Source organism: Myzus persicae, unplaced genomic scaffold (genome assembly GCF_001856785.1).
Source record: "Myzus persicae strain clone G006 unplaced genomic scaffold, MPER_G0061.0, whole genome shotgun sequence".
Taxonomy (NCBI): domain Eukaryota; kingdom Metazoa; phylum Arthropoda; class Insecta; order Hemiptera; family Aphididae; genus Myzus; species Myzus persicae.
The window spans coordinates 133093-152746 of record NW_019102632.1 but is presented as its reverse complement, the minus strand read 5'-3'; the positions used below and the strand labels follow the sequence as shown (position 1 = coordinate 152746).

Below are 19654 nucleotides of genomic sequence, written 5' to 3'. Positions count from 1 at the left end.
TATTATAATTGCTAAAAGGAACACGGGACGGTTATAACAAGCGTAGACGGGAACTGAAATCTTTATACCGGGATGGCAGGGGGAGGCATCCCCATTAGTAAGTTTTAACTTTTAATTGAAACATTAGACTACACACCCTGTTCCTGCTGAATGTGATAAGCGCACTTGACGTGTAACGTAAGGAAAGCAAATTAAAAAAAAAAATGTCTACGTCTAGCTAGTGTTTGTGTGTATGCGTCCCAGTGAACCGTCCCACGCTCAAAATGAAACCTGACAATTAATGGATGACTTAGGGTGAAGAGAGAACTGGAAATTTTAAGCTCTGCTGAAATTGTTCGTGACAAATCCAAGGATTTCAGTACTTACATTGAATGTTAGTTTCTCAATTTGAAAACGAAAATGTATAGTGACCGATAAAATGTAATAGGTACCGAAATCGGAGCACTGCAGCAGAGTAATATCGTTGATTAAGGATAATAATATAGTGAACGAGATAGAATTACAGTAAGAACGCGTGTAAGACATGAAATGTAATTAAGGAATACAAAGCTCTAAGCCAAGTCTTCAAGCCCCTAGACAATGACAGTATTGAGATAATCTCATAATACACGAGGGCTGACCAAATGGCTGCTGGCGGACGAGGAATTAATTTTTTCTATGTTGAAGCTTTCACTAATATTCATCATTTTATTTTTTATTTTTATTCTTTGTCTTTTTTTCTTTCTTTGGATAAACATACCATACCTAGTAAATTGTGTAAGTGTGCATTAAATTTTGAATTCCTTAAGACCTAAACACAGTGGCTCTCCAAAAACTAATAACTGGTGATCCCTGTCGTAACACAATATATTGAATCGATTTCGGGTATAATCGTTTAGTCACACACCGTTTCATCAGTTCTGGGAAGTTTTCCCATAAACTCACCCGAACAAATAAAACAGCATTATACAATATAATGCACCTATCACATAACAATCGATAACGCCATAATGGGACCAATGTCATAAATTTACTTTTACTTTCCACGCCGATAAATTGTATTCAAATCGAAAACGGTGTCGGTGTCAAAAATGTCGTATTCGTTCGAAACGAAAGCGAATTAGAGAAAAAATTTGACGGTTAAAATTGTAACGCTATATACACTAGATAATATAATAATATATATGTATATTATATTATATATAGGTAACTACAGCGGTATCGTTTTATTACCGCGATTTTACACTATAGGTATCGGAAAGTGTGGAAAACGTAGCCAGAAAGGCATAATAAATAATCATTGTATAGTGGTCGTACCTTGTTGGTGGACACTTCGCCGGTTTCTTCGTCGACGGTGAACTTTGTGCCTTTTTGATTCGGCTGCTGGACGATCGAGTATTTCACTTGACCGTTGACGCCTTTGTCCTCGTCAGTCGCGTGCACCTGCGGGTCAATTATTTTCACATCATAATAGTATTATTAAAATATTAATTAACATTCTGTGCCGAACGGTCGCGGTCGAGCGATCATATTATAATACCGATAATCCATAATATATAGACCTATATACAATGTAATGAACAGAGCTTTCCACTCCGCCCAACCATAGAGGCTAGGTGACCGAGTATAAAATACGAGAGACAACGATCACAGAGTAAAGTTATAGGTTGTAAAAATCATGGATAAGTATACTTTTTTTTTAAATTTCCGCTACCAATATTTCGCTAATTAATAATGGGTATTGCAACAAAATTATTTCATTTTGCTGCAGATGGCACATATTATATTGAGTTCTACTACTTTGTCCCTTTTTTCTTTCACTGTCCATCATTCTCACTCTCTTGAAAATATTCTTCTCTCTCTAAATCGCTATCCATGAGTTATTGTAGGTCTATGATGATAACTTCATAATATTTTTATGATACATATTATCAGTGAAACTACTACCACATAACAAACTTTCAAAAAAAATTTGTTCAACCAATTTCTCAATAACACGAATTGTTATTTGTTGCCCAAGAAACTTCGTAATTTGGAGGTTTGACTGTACTTGATCGATCAAAGTGTACCCAGCGATCGACTTGTGGTATAGTGGTATATTAAAATTATGATTAGAGTTTGGATTTTCATCTTATTCTTTTTAATGTTTGACATGATGTTTTCCATAATATAATGTGTCTTATGTGTACAATATATCAAAACAATGAATTTTTTTTTGGTTCAGTTTTTGAATTTTTCGATGTTTTTGATTTTAAATGCATTTTTAAACCTTTTTAGGTACTTAATTTTTTTTTAAACTATTTTTAGTAATATTAAGAAAAAAATTAAAAAATATAATTTATAAATACACATATTGTACTAAAACAACATAAGATAATCTAATTTTTAATTAAAACGATCCACAAATTTATCTTGATTTCTGAAGAAATCGTGGTTCAATTTCAGTGACTTTTTCGGACATTTTTAAGAGCTTTAAGGTTATAAATTCATTTTTTTGAAAAGACATTTTTGATATTTTTAAGGGCATCTAAACCCAAGTCCTAATTATGATACATTTGGCATTGTTGTAGCAGGTGATCTAAGATTACATGCAATTTACTAGGTACTATAATATATATGAGACAGTGATTGATTCACCACAAGACTCGAAACGTACAACTGATTATTAATATTATTAAAATGTATTTTTTATTAGTAATTATTCTGCAATGTTACGAAAACTATAGGCAGTTATCTACAACAGTTATCTACAAAATAAATAAATCAAATTGTCAGATAAAAATTCATTTAAAATATGAATTGACATTAGTGTAACTTCATTACACTTATTCTTATATTCATAGATGGGTACTGTAACATTGTTGTTTAAATTTTACGTAGGTACCTACGTTGATCAAGATCAACATTAAAATAAATTATCGGCATTTGACCTAAAGTCCGTTTGTATCATATTTATATAATATAATAACTTTAATAATAGTTGATACTGGATAATAAGAGAAAAGCAAACTTTATCGACTTCTCGTCTCCACTACTTTACTGAAATAGACATCTTCATCTTCATGTAAGTATAACAGTAAGTATACAATTTTTATACAATTTCATATAGATCACTGCCGATTACACTTAACGTCAGACGCACCTCAGGATTTATGTTCCGGGGGGCTTCTAATTTTTCCTACATTCCCTTACACACAAATACACAATTACCACAAATTCTACTTTCATCATGACCTGCACAGAGGTCGTCATTTAAATTTTTTTATGTAAACTGAGGCTTGGGTAAATTGTACATAGGTATTTGTAAATTGCGGATCGAGTTTATTTTGAATATATATTAACAATATGTAAATTGAGGCCTAAATATTTTTATTCACACGTCCATAGAGATATTTTTCAAACTGAGAACTGGCTGCAATGTACAATAGTGTTAATTTTCATATGGTTTGAAACATTGGTTTTGATGTTGTTTATAATTAAAAAAAATGTCTTTTTAAAAATTACTACATGAACTGTAATAAAATTGTACAAATCGAGTCTTAATTTACGTAGTAAATCGACTGTGAACTTTTTTGGGAGATGAAATTTACGTACTTTTATATCGACAGTTGGCTGTAATAATAATAATTTATATTGTCGTTATCGATCTGAGGTTACGGCCTAAGACCACCCGACCTAATCACCAATATATGAATCCAAAAATAACTTTCAACGATATAATAGATCAGCGGTTGTTACAATGTCCTCATCGAGTAAAATATATATTATGATGATGCAATGTAAAAATAGTTTCTTTTGGGAAGAGCTTCAGCCCCTACCCTTCCCCTCTTCCGGGTGCGAACTTCTGAATTTCAAAAGGTAGATCACAGTTGCTGCACCCCGAATTATATCCATTTTTTTTATTTTAATAATATTATAACACGACTTGTCGCGTCCTCCGTACCTTGAGCACTGGACTGCCGTTCGGCGCGCCCTCTTCGACTTTTGGGTTGTACTTGGCGCATTCCCTGAACACCGGTTTGTTGTCGTTCACGTCCGTGATGAACACGACCACTACCGCGGTACTGGTGTGTATGGTCGTCGCGCCGTTCACGCAACACGCACCGTCGTCCACGGCGGTCACGTTCAGCTCGTACTTGTCCCTTTCCAGCGATATCGATTTCGAGTGCAGCCGGATCACCCCGGTGATCTCTTCGATGACGAACTGACCGGACGACGTACCACTGCCCACAAATCCAAACCTGAAAGCACGTCCGAAGTATATGGTTATTGTACGAAACAAAACGGGTTATCTGCGAAAGTTTATTTTGTTTTAATCAAATTAAATTTAGCCTCTGTGACTATATGGATATTGGCTTTTATATAGCCAGTACATTTAATTGTATTCGCCTGTGGCTATATTATTGGATTGATTCGGAATTATTAAGGAGGATAATAATAATATAACGATTGAACGATTATTGTATTATTGAAATATTATATAGTTCGATATTAGGTGCCCGATATACTTGCATAGTGAGACGTATGTGTTCTCCAATCTCCACATTATTTACTTGAGCCCCCTCCCTTCATCAGCACTAGCATTTTAATCTCTAACATCGAAATACAATATGTTTATTAGAATCGAGATGGGGATTTTTGGCACTTGGTTTTCGATTTCAAAAATAGCTAAATATTTTATTACAATAATTGTTGAACATTTCAAAGCAGGTTGGTATAAGAATTTTTGTTGGGATTTTTCATATTGAACGTACATTTTAAATAACTAAAAAACACGAGTATGGATTGTTCCGTACTTACAGTTTCCAACAAAAAAACTTGATATCTCAAACGATCGATCGTTAAAAATTAATCGAAAAAACTGTTATAATACGAGAGATACGAATCAGTATAAAAATATCAGAACCAATGTCATGTAAATTAAAAAAATTTAGTTGATTGGAAACATGCATCATATGAACGTTTTTAATTGGTAGGAGACATTCAAATTAAAAAAAAAATTGTCATGCTGCTGCCTATAAAATAGATTGAATATTCAACACGGTTATATACACGGCCTTGTCGTCCTACGAATTATGTACATATATTTTATTTGAAACTTAGGCTTACATAGATATTATAAGATTTTCAAAAATATCGGTATAATACCTATATGATTCGACTTTTTAAATATGCACATAAATTATGATTCATCAAAAACTTGAAAAGAAAAATCATTTTTTCGAATATAGATAAATTAAAAAATTCTTATTGACTGTAATGATATGATGTTATCTTAATAATTGAGATAGTTTCATAAATGATTTGACTGAAAAATATTAAGTTCACGTAAAATGCGTACTTTACAGTCACTTAACAATATGTATGAGTAGGTATACGTCTTTAACAATAATAGTTAATGAGGTAGCTTGATAATATTATTGTTTTAAAATTAAATAGAGATATTTCACAGAAATTCCATAAAACATTTCATTTATGTGAAAAAAAATGTTTATTATAACATCTAAAAGTATATCTATAATGGTCATACATTTACAGAGAGAGAACATTTTTAAAAGTTAGTTTATTGTATCGAATACTCATAAATAATTAATGAATAATAGCCAATAGGGACCTCATCGATAAATATTAATAAATTAACAGATACTAATATAAATAATATTATAATACCATTCATACCTAATTTATAACTATATTGTAACACAATAATTCGTTATTCTTAGTTGATAATAATATAATAATATGTAAGTCGTTCATTATCGAACTTTTCTGTGTGCAATCAATAATCATTTCTAATCATAATAATATTATACAACCGAATAAGTTTTTTTTTTTTAAATATGTATTATTTTTTCATGATTTCTTCGAAATATGTTTTCACGAAGCTTGACATTTTTAATTCTGAATTATTTCAAATGCAGAACCCCCCGTGGACCTATAAACTATAGTATTTGTGTAGTATCACGCGTACCTGACGTTGTCTCCGTCCTTGTCCGAAGCCACCACCGTGGTCACCAGCGTATTGGGACCGGCGTTTTCGTCAACGTTCGGAGTGTATACTTGCTGCGAAAACTTTGGCTCCTCGTCGTTTTTGTTCTTCGTGTAAATCCTTATGGTGGCCGTGCCCGTTTTCGAAGGTTCCCCTGTAATGCACACACACAAGCGGTCGTACAGTAAATAAGTTTTGGGCGTCATCGTCGTTTGTTTCATAATAAAATTATTATTAAAATAAATTATCGTCACGTCTTCCCTACTGGGGTATAATATTATATGTAATGCGGGTGACAGTCGTCAGACGTCCGCTTCCGAAATAATAATAATATGTATAGTTAGATGTTATCTAACTAAACAACTGGTGTGTCCGTTGATTACCTAATTACGCTCGCACCGGGTACAATATTATATAGAATTATTATACCGGTACAGTGGTTTATCATAGGCTTGGCGTCGTCAACAGTCGTGGTCGTCAGTCGTCCGTCAGTTTAGCTGGACTGACGTGTTTTTTACTTCAAATACTCACTACTCCCGAGTAGAGTTGATGGTATCGAAATCGGTTACCGGTATTGCGGTATCGGGGTCAAGTGATGTGGTATCGAAAAAACAGTCAACCACAGTCTTGGAGTGGTATTCCGAACAACGAATATCGAAAGTACACGATCACAATAGTTTTATTATCGAGTTGTAACAGTATTATAACGAAATTGGATATTGAAACGTAAAGTTGAAATTTTTGCTCTCAAACAATTTAAGTAATTTTGCAGCGTAATTAAAAAATATTATTAAGCGTAGAAACTTTGAAACATTCTACACAGCGGAATTTTCAAAATATTCGGACTAATTATGTTAGAGGTAATATACCTTTATTATTTTATATAGTATTTAATTATTATTAATTTATCTCGGGCATTAAATCCTATCCTACACGGCACGTCGGCGATATTAGTTGTAAAATACCTTAGTGAAGTTTCGGAAAAAAATGTATTTCCACGCACTGAATTAAAAGAAAAATATATACGCCCGTCTTGTGATAATGCGAAATAAACTCGAACTATATCCTCGGAAATAGACTCCGATTTCGTATGCAATTATTTTTGATTTAATTCGAATTCAATACATGCAGCTGCTGCAGTGACCTACTCAACGGTGAAGTATATCACATTCTAAATCTATAATGTGCCTACGCTGTATAGTGTATACACACAGCCGAGCGACTTCTACGGTCTTAGGTTTATTGCTGTTGTTATTGTTTGATATTATTATAATTTGTTTTCTCGGTTTAGACTTATATAATATATAGGCGCACATAAATAATTCTTAAATCGACTGAACCGCAGTTGTAAAGCGCGATTGCCATATTATACGGTTTCATTGGCAGGAGGGATGATAACTATATGTATTACGTGTACCGGATGCAATAATCATAATGATGGATGTCATACGCGCCTGAATGATAAATAATATTATAATCGTTACAATAAAGTGTAAGTACATAATATTATTATTATGAGGGTCGTTGGCGGACGGTGGTAGCGGTATTTCTAGCTCTGTCAAACCACAGAAATATAGTTTAGACACCATCTGTTCCGTCAGAGATATATCATATATATCTATATGTACAGTTTTGTACGCGGACTTGTGAAAACCACGTAGGTACTCGACGATTTGTCTAAATTACAGAGTGCAGTAGTTTCCGATTCCCAAATATTAGCCTCGGACCCCAATACAGCTGAGACGTCATCTCATCGGGAAAATCCCTTTTTGCGTGTACACTATAATAATACGGTTGTGCGGAAAGTGCAGGCCCCCTCACAGGGTTGAGCTAGTCATAATTAATGGGTTTTTTTTTTCGGGAAAAGTATGATATGGAAGCGAAAAAACGACCTCATACCTTTGTCCTTGGCGGTCAAGACGAATTCGTAATAGGCGTTATTGTTGTCGGCGTCCAATTGCTTGTTGTTGTTGACGATGCCCGAAGCGTCGACGGCGAAATGATCGTCGCTCACGTGGTACTCGATCTCTGCGTTCTCGCCGGAGTCCGCGTCCATGGCTTTCACTTTCAGTATGGACGTCCCGAGTGGGATGTCTTCGTCCACGTTGTGCGCCTGGTAATCGGGCAGCTCGAACTTGGGCGCGTTGTCGTTGACGTCCGTCACGCGAATGGTGAGCTGAGAATAACAATAATAATTCACTGAGAGTGTCGGGTGATGGGGTGTTTGGGGCACGCAAATAATATAAGAACGGATAGGTCGAGATAGGCCATCGACGAGATAAGATGTCGCGGCCCGGAACGGGGATGAGAGCCGTGCGAATTGTAAGTTCCCGCAAGAGACCCAACTGGTAAAAATAATACATGCGGCAGAAGTGGTATAATGTGTAAGTCTCCGAACGGAATAAGAAAAATATATTATTACCTATAAATGTAATGAAGCGTGGTAATTTTTAATACACGAATTTAGTTAGTGACATTGTCGAAAGAAATAAAAAGTAAATGTTTGATGTGCAATGTGCATCATCCATAATAATTGTATTATATTTATTATTTAATTATATTTTATAGATTTACAAAACTTGGATTTTAGTAAGTCATTCGTTATTTATTAAGTTTATATCGATAAAAATCAGTTGAGCTGACTGAAAAGTTAAAATTAAATTTAGGACTTTTCTAAAATAATATAAAAATAAAATAACAAGAACATTTCATACATTTTATAATTCAATAATTATTGAAACGAAAAATGTACTATATAATATACCAACCTACATTTTTGTATAATAATATAAGACATTAGTTATATTCTAACTGATCAAATAATATTCTTACCACATTTTTAATTATTATATTTTTGAATTATAAAATGTTTGAATATGAAATTTATGAAATCTACATATTACGATATTTTATATAATAATATATTTTTCTGCAGTGTAGGAACTTATATAACTTATTTTTATATTCGTGTTGGGATTTCCACATTTCATTTTTAAGAATTAACTTATGTTATATTGTACCTGCTACTTTTGTGTAAAAACTTACGATTTCAAAAGACAGATAGCTTCTATATAGTGCTCAAACTCCAGCAATATCCACATGCCCATTATCGCGTTATATATTTTGGTGGCCCTATCTATTTTTATATTACGAGGAAGATAGGATACGTAGTTATGTAAAATAGTAAACATTAGCTTTAAAAAAACTTATTAATATTGTGGATAAATGAAAAAAAATAATAATATTCTATTAGGTTTATTGCTTATACAATATTGATACACCATTATCCGTTCATCTGAACTTTTAATACTTATGACACTACGATAAACAACTTGACTTGAAAAATATTACGCTTTCGAATATGAAATTAAAAATGTATGCAATCGTTCAAAAGGGTAGAAAACTTTTCAAAAATGATAACGATCATAAAAAAAATGAATTAAAAAAATATGATTTTTTTCTAATAATGTTGTTTTTTAACGACTCCACATTATTATATAGGTACACCGTTTAAAAACGTTTGTTTTTTCTAGAACATATTTGCGAGTATCTTACATGGACCATCTTAAATGGATTACCCAGTGTTACACTAGCTATTATCAATTTCGATATTTAAGCTCAATAATTACATTTGTTAGAAAGCTTTAACCTACGATATTATTATAACCGAGAGTGACGTACCTCAACGGACGTTGAAAATCCACCGGAATCCTCGGTAGCTGTGACGATCAGCGAGTACACGTGTGGTTGTCTCAAATCCTCGAAATCCAATTCCTTGGCCAGTTTCACGATGCCCGATGTCGGCCCGATATTGAAAGTCCCGGCGCCTTGGCCCTGCGCTTTAAGCGTGTAACGTATCTCTCGGTCGGCAAACGATTTAGCTTTCACTGATATGATGCTGCAACAGAATATAAGAGAACGATGAGAAAATTTAAAAAAAAAACAACGGGAAATTGTGCTCGCTGCTATGTATTATTATTTTCTTCGCGTAAACCTTCCGATGGTTGTACGAGAACTACTGCTATACAGCTGCAGCGGTGCCTGCGTCCATACTTACTCGGAGTCTTTTCTCTGGTTCTCCGGTATTTCCGCTTCGTACGACTGCATGTAAAACTGCGGAGCTCTCTTGCCGCCGACGATCGACAGACGTTCTTCGGGCGTCGACTGAAAACGGCGCTCGTCCATCCTACCGTTCTGGTCTTCGGCTTTCACGTACAAAACGTATTCCATGTCCAACTGAAACGGGTCGGTACCCCTGGTCCGGACGACGCCTGACCGCTCGTCCACCTCGAACCTCCCACCGGCTGTTGACGGAAAATCATGTTATATCGAAAGTCGTTTGAAAACCTTGGCAAGTGGGCAATCTAATTCTAAATGGCTCTCTAGCTTCCCCTATACGTCTCATGTCACTGACCCCCCCTCCATTCCCACAACTATAACTATTACATATAACGATAACACTATATAACTATAGTCATATTTTTGTAAGTATCTGTTTTGTAATCGAAAATTAGTAATTCGGTGTGAATTTGTAAGTTTAGCCGTTTTGATTAGCATAAAAGTTTATATCACTGACAACTCTTTGAAAACATGGCCTTTTTGTCATTTCAAAATTTTTGGCTGTATCAAAATGTTGTGCGCGATTCATAAGACAACACCTGCCTTAATTTCCAAAAATAATGAAGTTAGACTTGCTTTATATAGTTTTTCGAACTTTGTAAGTTCGAAAATGTTGTGCACGAATTCAAATTATTTTATTTTTTTACTGTCCATCACTATTCTTTCCTTAATTAAATCTCCCGACAGGAAGCAGGCAGCTTTGACAATCATTTTTATAAATTGTGAGATTACAATGATATAACAAAATTCATGTTCCATTATGTTTTTATAAACGAGAGCAAAAACAGATGTACATTTTACCGTATCCGTTAACTAAATATATGTATATTTTGTTTAGAGGACGCTATCTGTGAATTTGATTTGATGAAGGAGATTCTTACACACACTTTGAAATAGCAAATTGCCTTCCAAAGTGTGTTGTTATTTTTGATATCAGAGTGAATATTATCAAACTTTTAGGCGAGAACATTATTATCTGTGCTTAAACGTCGGCAATTTTTTCTATATTTTAATTTTCATATGGGCATGTGAAATACTATAAATTAAAAATGCTCATACCTCGTTTGAAAGTTAAAATATCGAATAAAAACCTACTCTTAAGCACAGATAATGTTCTCACCTAAAAGTTTGATAATATAGGTCAAATTCGCTCGAATATCAAAACTAACAGCACACTATTGAAACTCGAGAACGAAAGACCGTAGGTTTGTGAGACTGAGACAGCAAACGCATGATGGGTTGTATCCCTTTGATCGTGCGGAGAATTTTTAATAAAATAGTAAGTAACTATTATCTGTTTATTATTAAATCCTTATTATTATTATACCTAATAAAAGAAAAATCAGTGAAGTGTTCACAATTTCCAATATCATCCCTCAAATATTCCCGAAAACCTATTATAATAAACTGCAGGGCTTGAAATCAAAATGGAAAATGTTGATTTTAATTTCAATTTCACTTATTGATATTTGTTTTTTTTTTTATTTAAATTAAAAATAGTGTATTGATATAATAATTTTGTGAGTATTATAATGTTGCACAACATAAGTTTTATTGTGATATGATTTTATTAATTAGACTGTAATCATCATTTTTTTCCTTTTTCGATTTAAAATAAAAAATGTACTATATTTTCAGACTACGAAAAACCAGTTTTTATTTGTAGAGATATTTATTAAGATTCAGAAAACAAAATATCGGTTATTTATTATTTTATCGACACATGAACAACATTATAGACCTACCGACAATTGTTGTATTTTAAATTAAAAGGTTTAATTTTTGATTTAATCACTTAAATTATTTGAATATTATAAATATTACAAAAACGGCTATTATGTCGGTATTAAGTTAATAGTCACTATTAACTATCGATTTTAATTTGATATACTGTTTTCAGAGGCTTCATTTAAACTTTTTCAATTTTATGCTAACAATTAGGCGGGAAAAAAACTTCCAATATATATTGTGACTATACAGAGTTATATAACTCTCGAAAATTAGAATCACTATATTTTCCATCCAATAATCTAATATATTGTTAATATGGTATAGGTACCTCTAATAGTACTAGGTTTATCGGTACTCGGTAGACACTTCAGTTACTTCAATTCAAATATCTATACACAATATTGTACGAAAAGCATTGTAGGTATATAAAGCAAATTAAGAAATCCTCAGTCACCTTTAAAATATCACATGACCATCAAGTTGTCAATTCCCGAGATCAATCAAAAAAAAAAAAAAACATCATATTTATCCGGTACGGAAAAATGATAGTCAGGCCAAAATGCAATCACAATCAATATTTTCGGTGTTCATGTAAGCATACGCCGCAACAACCTCAAACGACGCCACTGATTGTGAATATCATTGGAAAATAAATTTTAGTTTGATCGATATTTAAAATCCCTGTTGAACAATGACCGTCTCCGAATACGTACTTCTGTCCCTGACGATGAAGTAATGTATGCTGTGGTCGGTGTCCGGATCGCGTGCCTGGAGAGTGAATATCGGCGTGTTTGGCGGCGCGTTCAACTGCACCACGGCTTGCATGGGCAGCGGCCGGTTGATGAAGTACGGAGGCTCGTCGTTGACGTCTTTCACGTGAATGATAACCCTCTGATTGTCCGTATCTGGAAAACATGCGACAAAAAAATGTTATCATAGCATATTATAGGCACCCACGTCCGATCAGTGTCAGATCCGATTCGTCTGAAAAACAAAAACTAAAATATGTGAAGATGTGTTCTATAAAGAGCGAGGAAAACGTAACATTCCATGCGGTATAATACAACCGTGTACTTAACACGTAATAATAATATACAGTGGTACGTGCAAGGCCGTCGGGGGCAAGCGTGCGGCCGCTCCCAAAATCGCTGGATTTTTGTTTTCCTCCTGCAAACGCCCACGAATACCTACGACTCGTACTATGGACATGCTTGTAAATACTAAATAATATGTAAGACGAACGCGTAGGGCGTAACTGGAAAATTTGACAATATTACATTGGAATTCCAACTCGACATCATAACGCCCGTGTGTGGTCAGATCTCCGGGGTATATATTATAGTAATGTAGTGATTAGGGTTTTGAAATGACATGAAATTAATTTTCTTGTAGTCCTTCGTTTATAGGTGAAAAATTAAAATAAAATAAAAAATTGTGTATTATATCTAAAAGTTAAGTTGCAGCAAGAGAACATTTTTAAAAGTGTGTATCAAATACTAATGAATAGTAGACAACGATCAACCTTAGTTGATCAGTCATTCATTAACGATGTTTTCTGCGGGTAATCAATAATATTATAATTTATAATCATAAATACTTATTACAATTCGTAATTTCAAAGAACACATTTATTTACCACAACTTAATTGAAATATCATTACAAGAAGAGTGAATTTTTAACTGTGAAATATTTCAAATTCAGACGTCTATATTTATACATCAATATTCAAAAATGTAAATATCACGAAATAATTTATGTTTACTCGTCAGAATATAACGTGAAAATAGCGAATGCCTGACTCTACAAAATCTAAGGTCTTTCAATTGTGCAATAATTTATTTAGTTTAAAAATCTCAAAATATGCATATATTTAAGGTATTCTAGGAAAATCGGCGGAATTGATGGACATCGCTTTTATTTACACATTAACTTGCCATATAGGTACCTACCTACTTATTCATTAAATATTATTGTATGATTCTTATACGGATCAAGCCGTCGTTGGGTACTTAAGTCAATCAACTTAGTTGTAGCTTGTTAATATTATGATATTCTTGAATTCTTAATATGATTTTTGGTTATTACTTCTTGCTTATAGTGTCCTTGATATAGGTACGTTCTATAGTTTACCCCAATTAAATATTGAGATTTAACATGTTAGGTTTTTATCAATAATATAAACTATTACTTAATAATTTTGCTGGTAAAAATATTTTTCCGATAGATACCGTAATCGTGAAATGTTTCAGTTTTTAATGCATAGATAGTGATTTTTGGGGACATAAATACATTTATATTTCGAGGTTTTTTAGGGTGAATCTCGAAACATAAAAAAAAAATACATTTTTATGACATATACTGCTTTCTATAAATACGCCAGTTTGCGTTCAAGTATGAAATGGTGTTATTTCGTGAAATAATATCTATATACGAGTAGGTACCAATATACTGAAACCCAGTGGTCGGAAATTAGTTTCTAAGGTGGTCCGGATGATATGAAAAAAAAATCGAAATCCGGAAAACCTTTTTTTTTACTATATGAGGAATATGTTTTGTGGAGATACAAACTTCTGTTTTCCAAATGAAAGTTTTCTGTAAATTATTTTTAATAATTTTTCCCAAAATATTTTCAAAATCAAAATTCGAACGAGTAACCTTAATGCTTACATGAACGCGGGCGACGTGGCGAAAAATAAAAGTTATTTAAGTTATTTGACTGTTTGTACACTAAAGAAAGTACGTCACTAGTCAGCCTGAAAATGGGTTTGGAAGATATAATAGGGTCTATGGTCATTTGAAAATGTCGTAATAATTAATAACACATGAATAATTTGTAAAATTATTGTCCAAGTATAACAAATATTATAGATGCAATGTTACACCTATTTTATGTATTGTTGTAGAAACCATATTATAAAGGAGTAAATATTTCAATATACAGCTGAGAAACTTCTCGTTCAAATTTCGAATTAGAAAGTGTCACATTTTTCCTTAAATATGATTCAAAATTTAATTTTCAGTAAAAAAAAGTAGGATGTTCTCATTGTGAGACAAAAATAGTCACAACTGCAGGAAACACTTTAAGGCGTAGTACAAAAAAATCTCTGAAATTTTAAAATAATATTATGGTATTTTAAGAAGGTAGGCTTAAAAGTTCCAAAAATCAAATTTCCACTAATAATCTCATTAATTGAAGGCACGGGTGTTGTAGTAGTAAAAACTAGTAAGACTGATTGCACCATACCGAAAATTGCACTGAAAAATAATTAAGTGTCGTTGCGAACGGTTTTGATTCATTGTTAATTCGTTTTGATTTACAGCAGAGTATACTCCATATAAACATTTAATGAGAATTAATTTGAAATAATTTTTTGTCTTTCGTGGGTTGCAACTTGCAGCTAACGAGTGAAAACCAAATTGAAATCGCTCGAACGAAACCGAAAAACGACGATCAAAAATCGTTCTGCAAAACTCGTCGATTCGACGAAATTGAAAAAAAATCCCGAAAAATCGTATGGGTTTTATTATAATAATCTAAAACGCTGCACTTAAACACCGACTCTGCAACAGTATATGCGAATATCGGACCAGCATATTATTATACAGATCGTCGAGATGGTAAAACAGTGTTCAAACATACGCGCAACGCCGTACGCGGGGTGCCCCACGTCGTTATGATAATATCACGTGATACATATTATATATACTATCATCAAAGGTAAAATCGGGGGAGCGGCGGGGGGGGAGTTCGCCGTCGGACGAGAATCGCCCCGTAGGTATTTTATCACGATGTATCGCGTGTATCTTGTACACACAGCTTCGGGTCGTGTTTTAGAACCCACGTCGATCGCATATACCTTCCGCCGCCGTCGGCGAAATTGCCGAAATCGTTCGCTGTTTGACGGGCGCACACAAACGTCCAAAGTTATTCGGCACTTCTGCTCGCGCAATTATCGCCAGCCAATCGGTTTCCGTTTCACTCGCGATCCGCGCACACACGCTCGGCGAACACACATTATACGCGAGTCATAACGCACGTCGTCTCGTCGTGTTTCAAAGTAGTGGAAACTACGTAACGCTACAATAACTACTACGCTATCATCATCAAACGGCAGCGGCGGCGGAATTATTTACTGATATTATTAAATTGCTTGCCAAATAATATTGTACGGCGTGCCTGCGTGTGTGTGTGTGTGTGTGTGTGTGTGTGTGTGTATACAGAGCGTATCGGCATAATTTTCAGACAACGTCCGACGGACGAAATCTCTTTTGTTCTATAATATCGACGCTTTTTAATTGTTTTTTTTTTCATACGATTAACAGAAACTCGCGCTGCGCGTCGTTTCTATTTCTTAATTCTGAAAATAAAAAAATTCCAACCCGACGTTGGTAAACTTTTTTTGAAAAATTCAAAATTGCCAATTATATTATATTAGGTACGTATAAATCTGGTTGTTGGAAACATTTTGACTGTGAGAACTGTCGGGTCGGGCAGTGTAGCTTATTTTCAACATTTTTCGGAAGTTTCATTATTTTTGTTAAGTACCTAAAGTTTTTATTTTCAGTGTTGAAAAATAAAAATTGTTATATCCTACGTTTAGCGCACGAGTCAATATTAATAAAATTGAAAAAAAAAAATTAAAAAATATTGATCAGAACAAAATATGAAATAACTTTTGTTCTAATCAATAACTTTTCTTTTTCCATATAGTTTATACATATAGACACTCGCACTACAAGCACAGTTTAATGTTTTTTATTAACTTTATTAATGGTGAATATTAAAATTTTATTACATCTTTGTTTTAAAAAAAAATTAAAAACTGCTGATCAATGTTTTTTGTGTTAATAGCGTTTAATAAAGTAACATAGCTTAATTCTTATGATTTTTTTAAAATATTAATATATATATTTTTTTAAATTAATTTGATACTTAAAAATCTTATTACAAAATATTTTTTTTGGTAACTTTCAGACAATAACGTGTTATATTATCCACACAATTTTCATAACATTTTTCATATAAATTTCACTAGCATCAATTTTTCATTTTTCATATTTTTTCGGGTCTTTGTGTTACACTCTGTATATATATGTGTATATAATTCGAAACGCAATCTCATTTTACATCGGACAGTCTACGAAAAACGTACTAAAAATATGTATACGCACGATTCGTAACTTATATACGCGTTTAGCCAATAAAACGCCGTAGGACCGTAAACGTATTTAATATCATATATATTATATTCGTTAGCTTATTAAAAATACAAAATATTTTACGACTTCGGAAAAAAATAAACAGAAATAAAATATTATTTAGAGTTTCAGTTTCGGGCCCCGAGCGATAAAAAAAAAATACGGCTATAGATATTGTAGGTTGTTATGAAAAAAAACCCCCTATAAATGCACAAGAGTATAATAATTCACATTTCACATTGATTATGATTATTATTATTATTATTATTATTATTATTATTGTTCAATTATATTATTTATGCACGACAGAGGTCGTTTTTGAAGAAAAATATAGATATGCGTCTGTAATATATTATACAATATGTGTTAACTCATTTCAACGAATTTTCAGAGTGCCTATATATTATAACTTATAACATAATATTAAATAGAATGATTTTGTAATAAATATTAGTGAAATATTACGAGTGATACATTACAAATTAAAGAAATTAAAAAAACTATTGTTGCATTCTACTGACAATATTATTAATTTAATATTATAATGGCGTATGGATGTGTTTCGATGATATTGAAAACCAATCGGAATAAACCGGAAGTAACATATTCAACAAAATATAGGATGATTTTAATAGAAGACTGTTCAAATTTAATTTTTACTGGTTTCGGGTTTTTTGAATTAAACGAATTTATTACATTATCATACCTACTTTAATCATTTATGAATATCAATAAAATTGATTTGATTTTCAAATTTTGGCTCTGTGTTTAATTTGACATAAAAGCTAGTACTTCCGAGTGGCCTGACATGAGGATTTTGCAATGCAATGCAAGGCATAGGCATAATATAAAAATATCTTTAGGTCTACTCAACCATATTGTCACCGAATCAATCACCACGAAATTAAATCACATTTATTTTTGCATTAATCGATATTATATGCAAATAATAAATGTACATAATATATACATTATATTTAATTTACAAATTATAAAATATAGTTAAACGCTCAACCGCTATTGATAATGGTCGGTATATGTATAGGTATTAATATTTTTATTTTTACTCCTAAAGAAGTCTGTATTATTCAAGTCCGTGAAGCACAATAAATGGCAGGTAGACTTAAATAAAGTTTCGATGCTATTCATAATATACACTTATTACCTAGGTAAACCTTCCCGTCAGAAATAATCATTTACTTTAAATTGCAATTTTACAGTCCACGCACAATTAAAATGTCACGTGGGTATTAGCTATACCTATATTCATATATATATATACTTACCCATTTCAAGCTATAAATCTTATTTTTATTTTAATCAACTTTCCACAAGACTTCCGTTGAACATCAGAAATGCAAAAACAGAGAATTATAAATTAAAAGAGACCGACTAATACAAAGATATACCTACCTACCTATACCTACCTACTAATACACTTTATGTGACATTTTATACTTAGCAAAGCATTGAGGACGTTTACGAAGAATCTTAAAAAAAAAAATAATAATTATAAAGTCGTTTGCTGAGTTTGGCTTAGTTTAATTTTGTTGATTAAATGTCTGCAGGAAAAAAGACCAAGCGTGGTAGCGAGGAGAGTTTCATTTGACACAAATAAAATCCGAGAAGAAGCCGCGACCGTTAATGCATCGAGCAACGTTTCGAAAGAAATTATACCAAAAAAAAAGTAAATAATAAAATGTTTAAATAATTTTGTCTAAGTAAATCTTGTACACATCGGTGCTGAATATAAAATGGCTTGAAAAGTTCATCCTAAAAATAAAATGTTATTAAAACAAAATAACTATTGAAAAATGTCAAACTCTTATATAACCTACCTAACTAATTGGATTCTGAAAAAAAGAGCTGAAGTTCTAATTTTAAAAGTAGTCAGGATAAACTAAGTGGTGCTGCTGTCGAAACGATCGGAGACATGAGTTTTTTTTTTACTTTCGAAGAGCCTTCGCGTACCAACGTAAACAATTCATAACAAGTTATACAATTTATAAACGAATTAATCAAACAACAAGTAGGTAAATGTCATGAGGACGTTTATTTTTTGCGAAGAATCTACCTACTCGAAAAAGTAATTTTCTTATTGAATGCTGCAAACATGATTAATTGGAAAATAAAACAATAATTATTCTCTATGACCCCGTGTGGTGTAAACTTTAAATTAATAAATTATATATAATGATACAATGAATATAAAGTAGCTGTGTACCTATTGTTCGATCGGAGTGAACGATTTGGTTTTTAAAACGTCGATAGTGGTAAAAAAATATACTTTGTTGTACAAATTGGTTTTTGATAAATACTGTAATTTTCCTTATAACTATTAACGGTTTTGAAAAAAGTCATGTGAATGCGACTAGAAGATTATCATTATGTATTCGAAACGATATAGGTTATATATATACATGTATATAGGCTGTATATTCAATAGGTATATATTTTATGTTTTTTTTTTATGGACTAAAGTTTAGATCAGTGGACCGACATTTTTTAGAAAATCATGTGACATTCGTCTTTAGTCTATAAATACTTATAATTTTTTAAATGACCAATTTAACATTTTCAGAAAAATATTCTGCATAGGAATAAAAATTAAAGTTTAAAAAAAATCTGTAATTCAA

General features: G+C 32.5%; 1 protein-coding gene across 4 annotated transcripts in view; it reads right to left on the bottom strand.

The window, feature by feature from the left end:
* LOC111032815 (neural-cadherin) overlaps positions 1-19654 on the bottom strand; it is a 166482-nt gene that overhangs the window by 40888 nt on the left and 105940 nt on the right. For all 4 annotated transcript variants that reach the window (XM_022313275.1, XM_022313273.1, XM_022313274.1 and 1 more), the window contains 7 exons: positions 12532-12723; positions 10026-10272; positions 9650-9866; positions 7868-8144; positions 5951-6122; positions 3923-4220; positions 1297-1422 (listed from right to left, as the gene is read on the bottom strand). In XM_022313275.1, the coding sequence (XP_022168967.1) occupies positions 1297-1422; positions 3923-4220; positions 5951-6122; positions 7868-8144; positions 9650-9866; positions 10026-10272; positions 12532-12723 (1529 nt within the window). The remainder of the gene's footprint in view (positions 1-1296; positions 1423-3922; positions 4221-5950; positions 6123-7867; positions 8145-9649; positions 9867-10025; positions 10273-12531; positions 12724-19654) is intronic.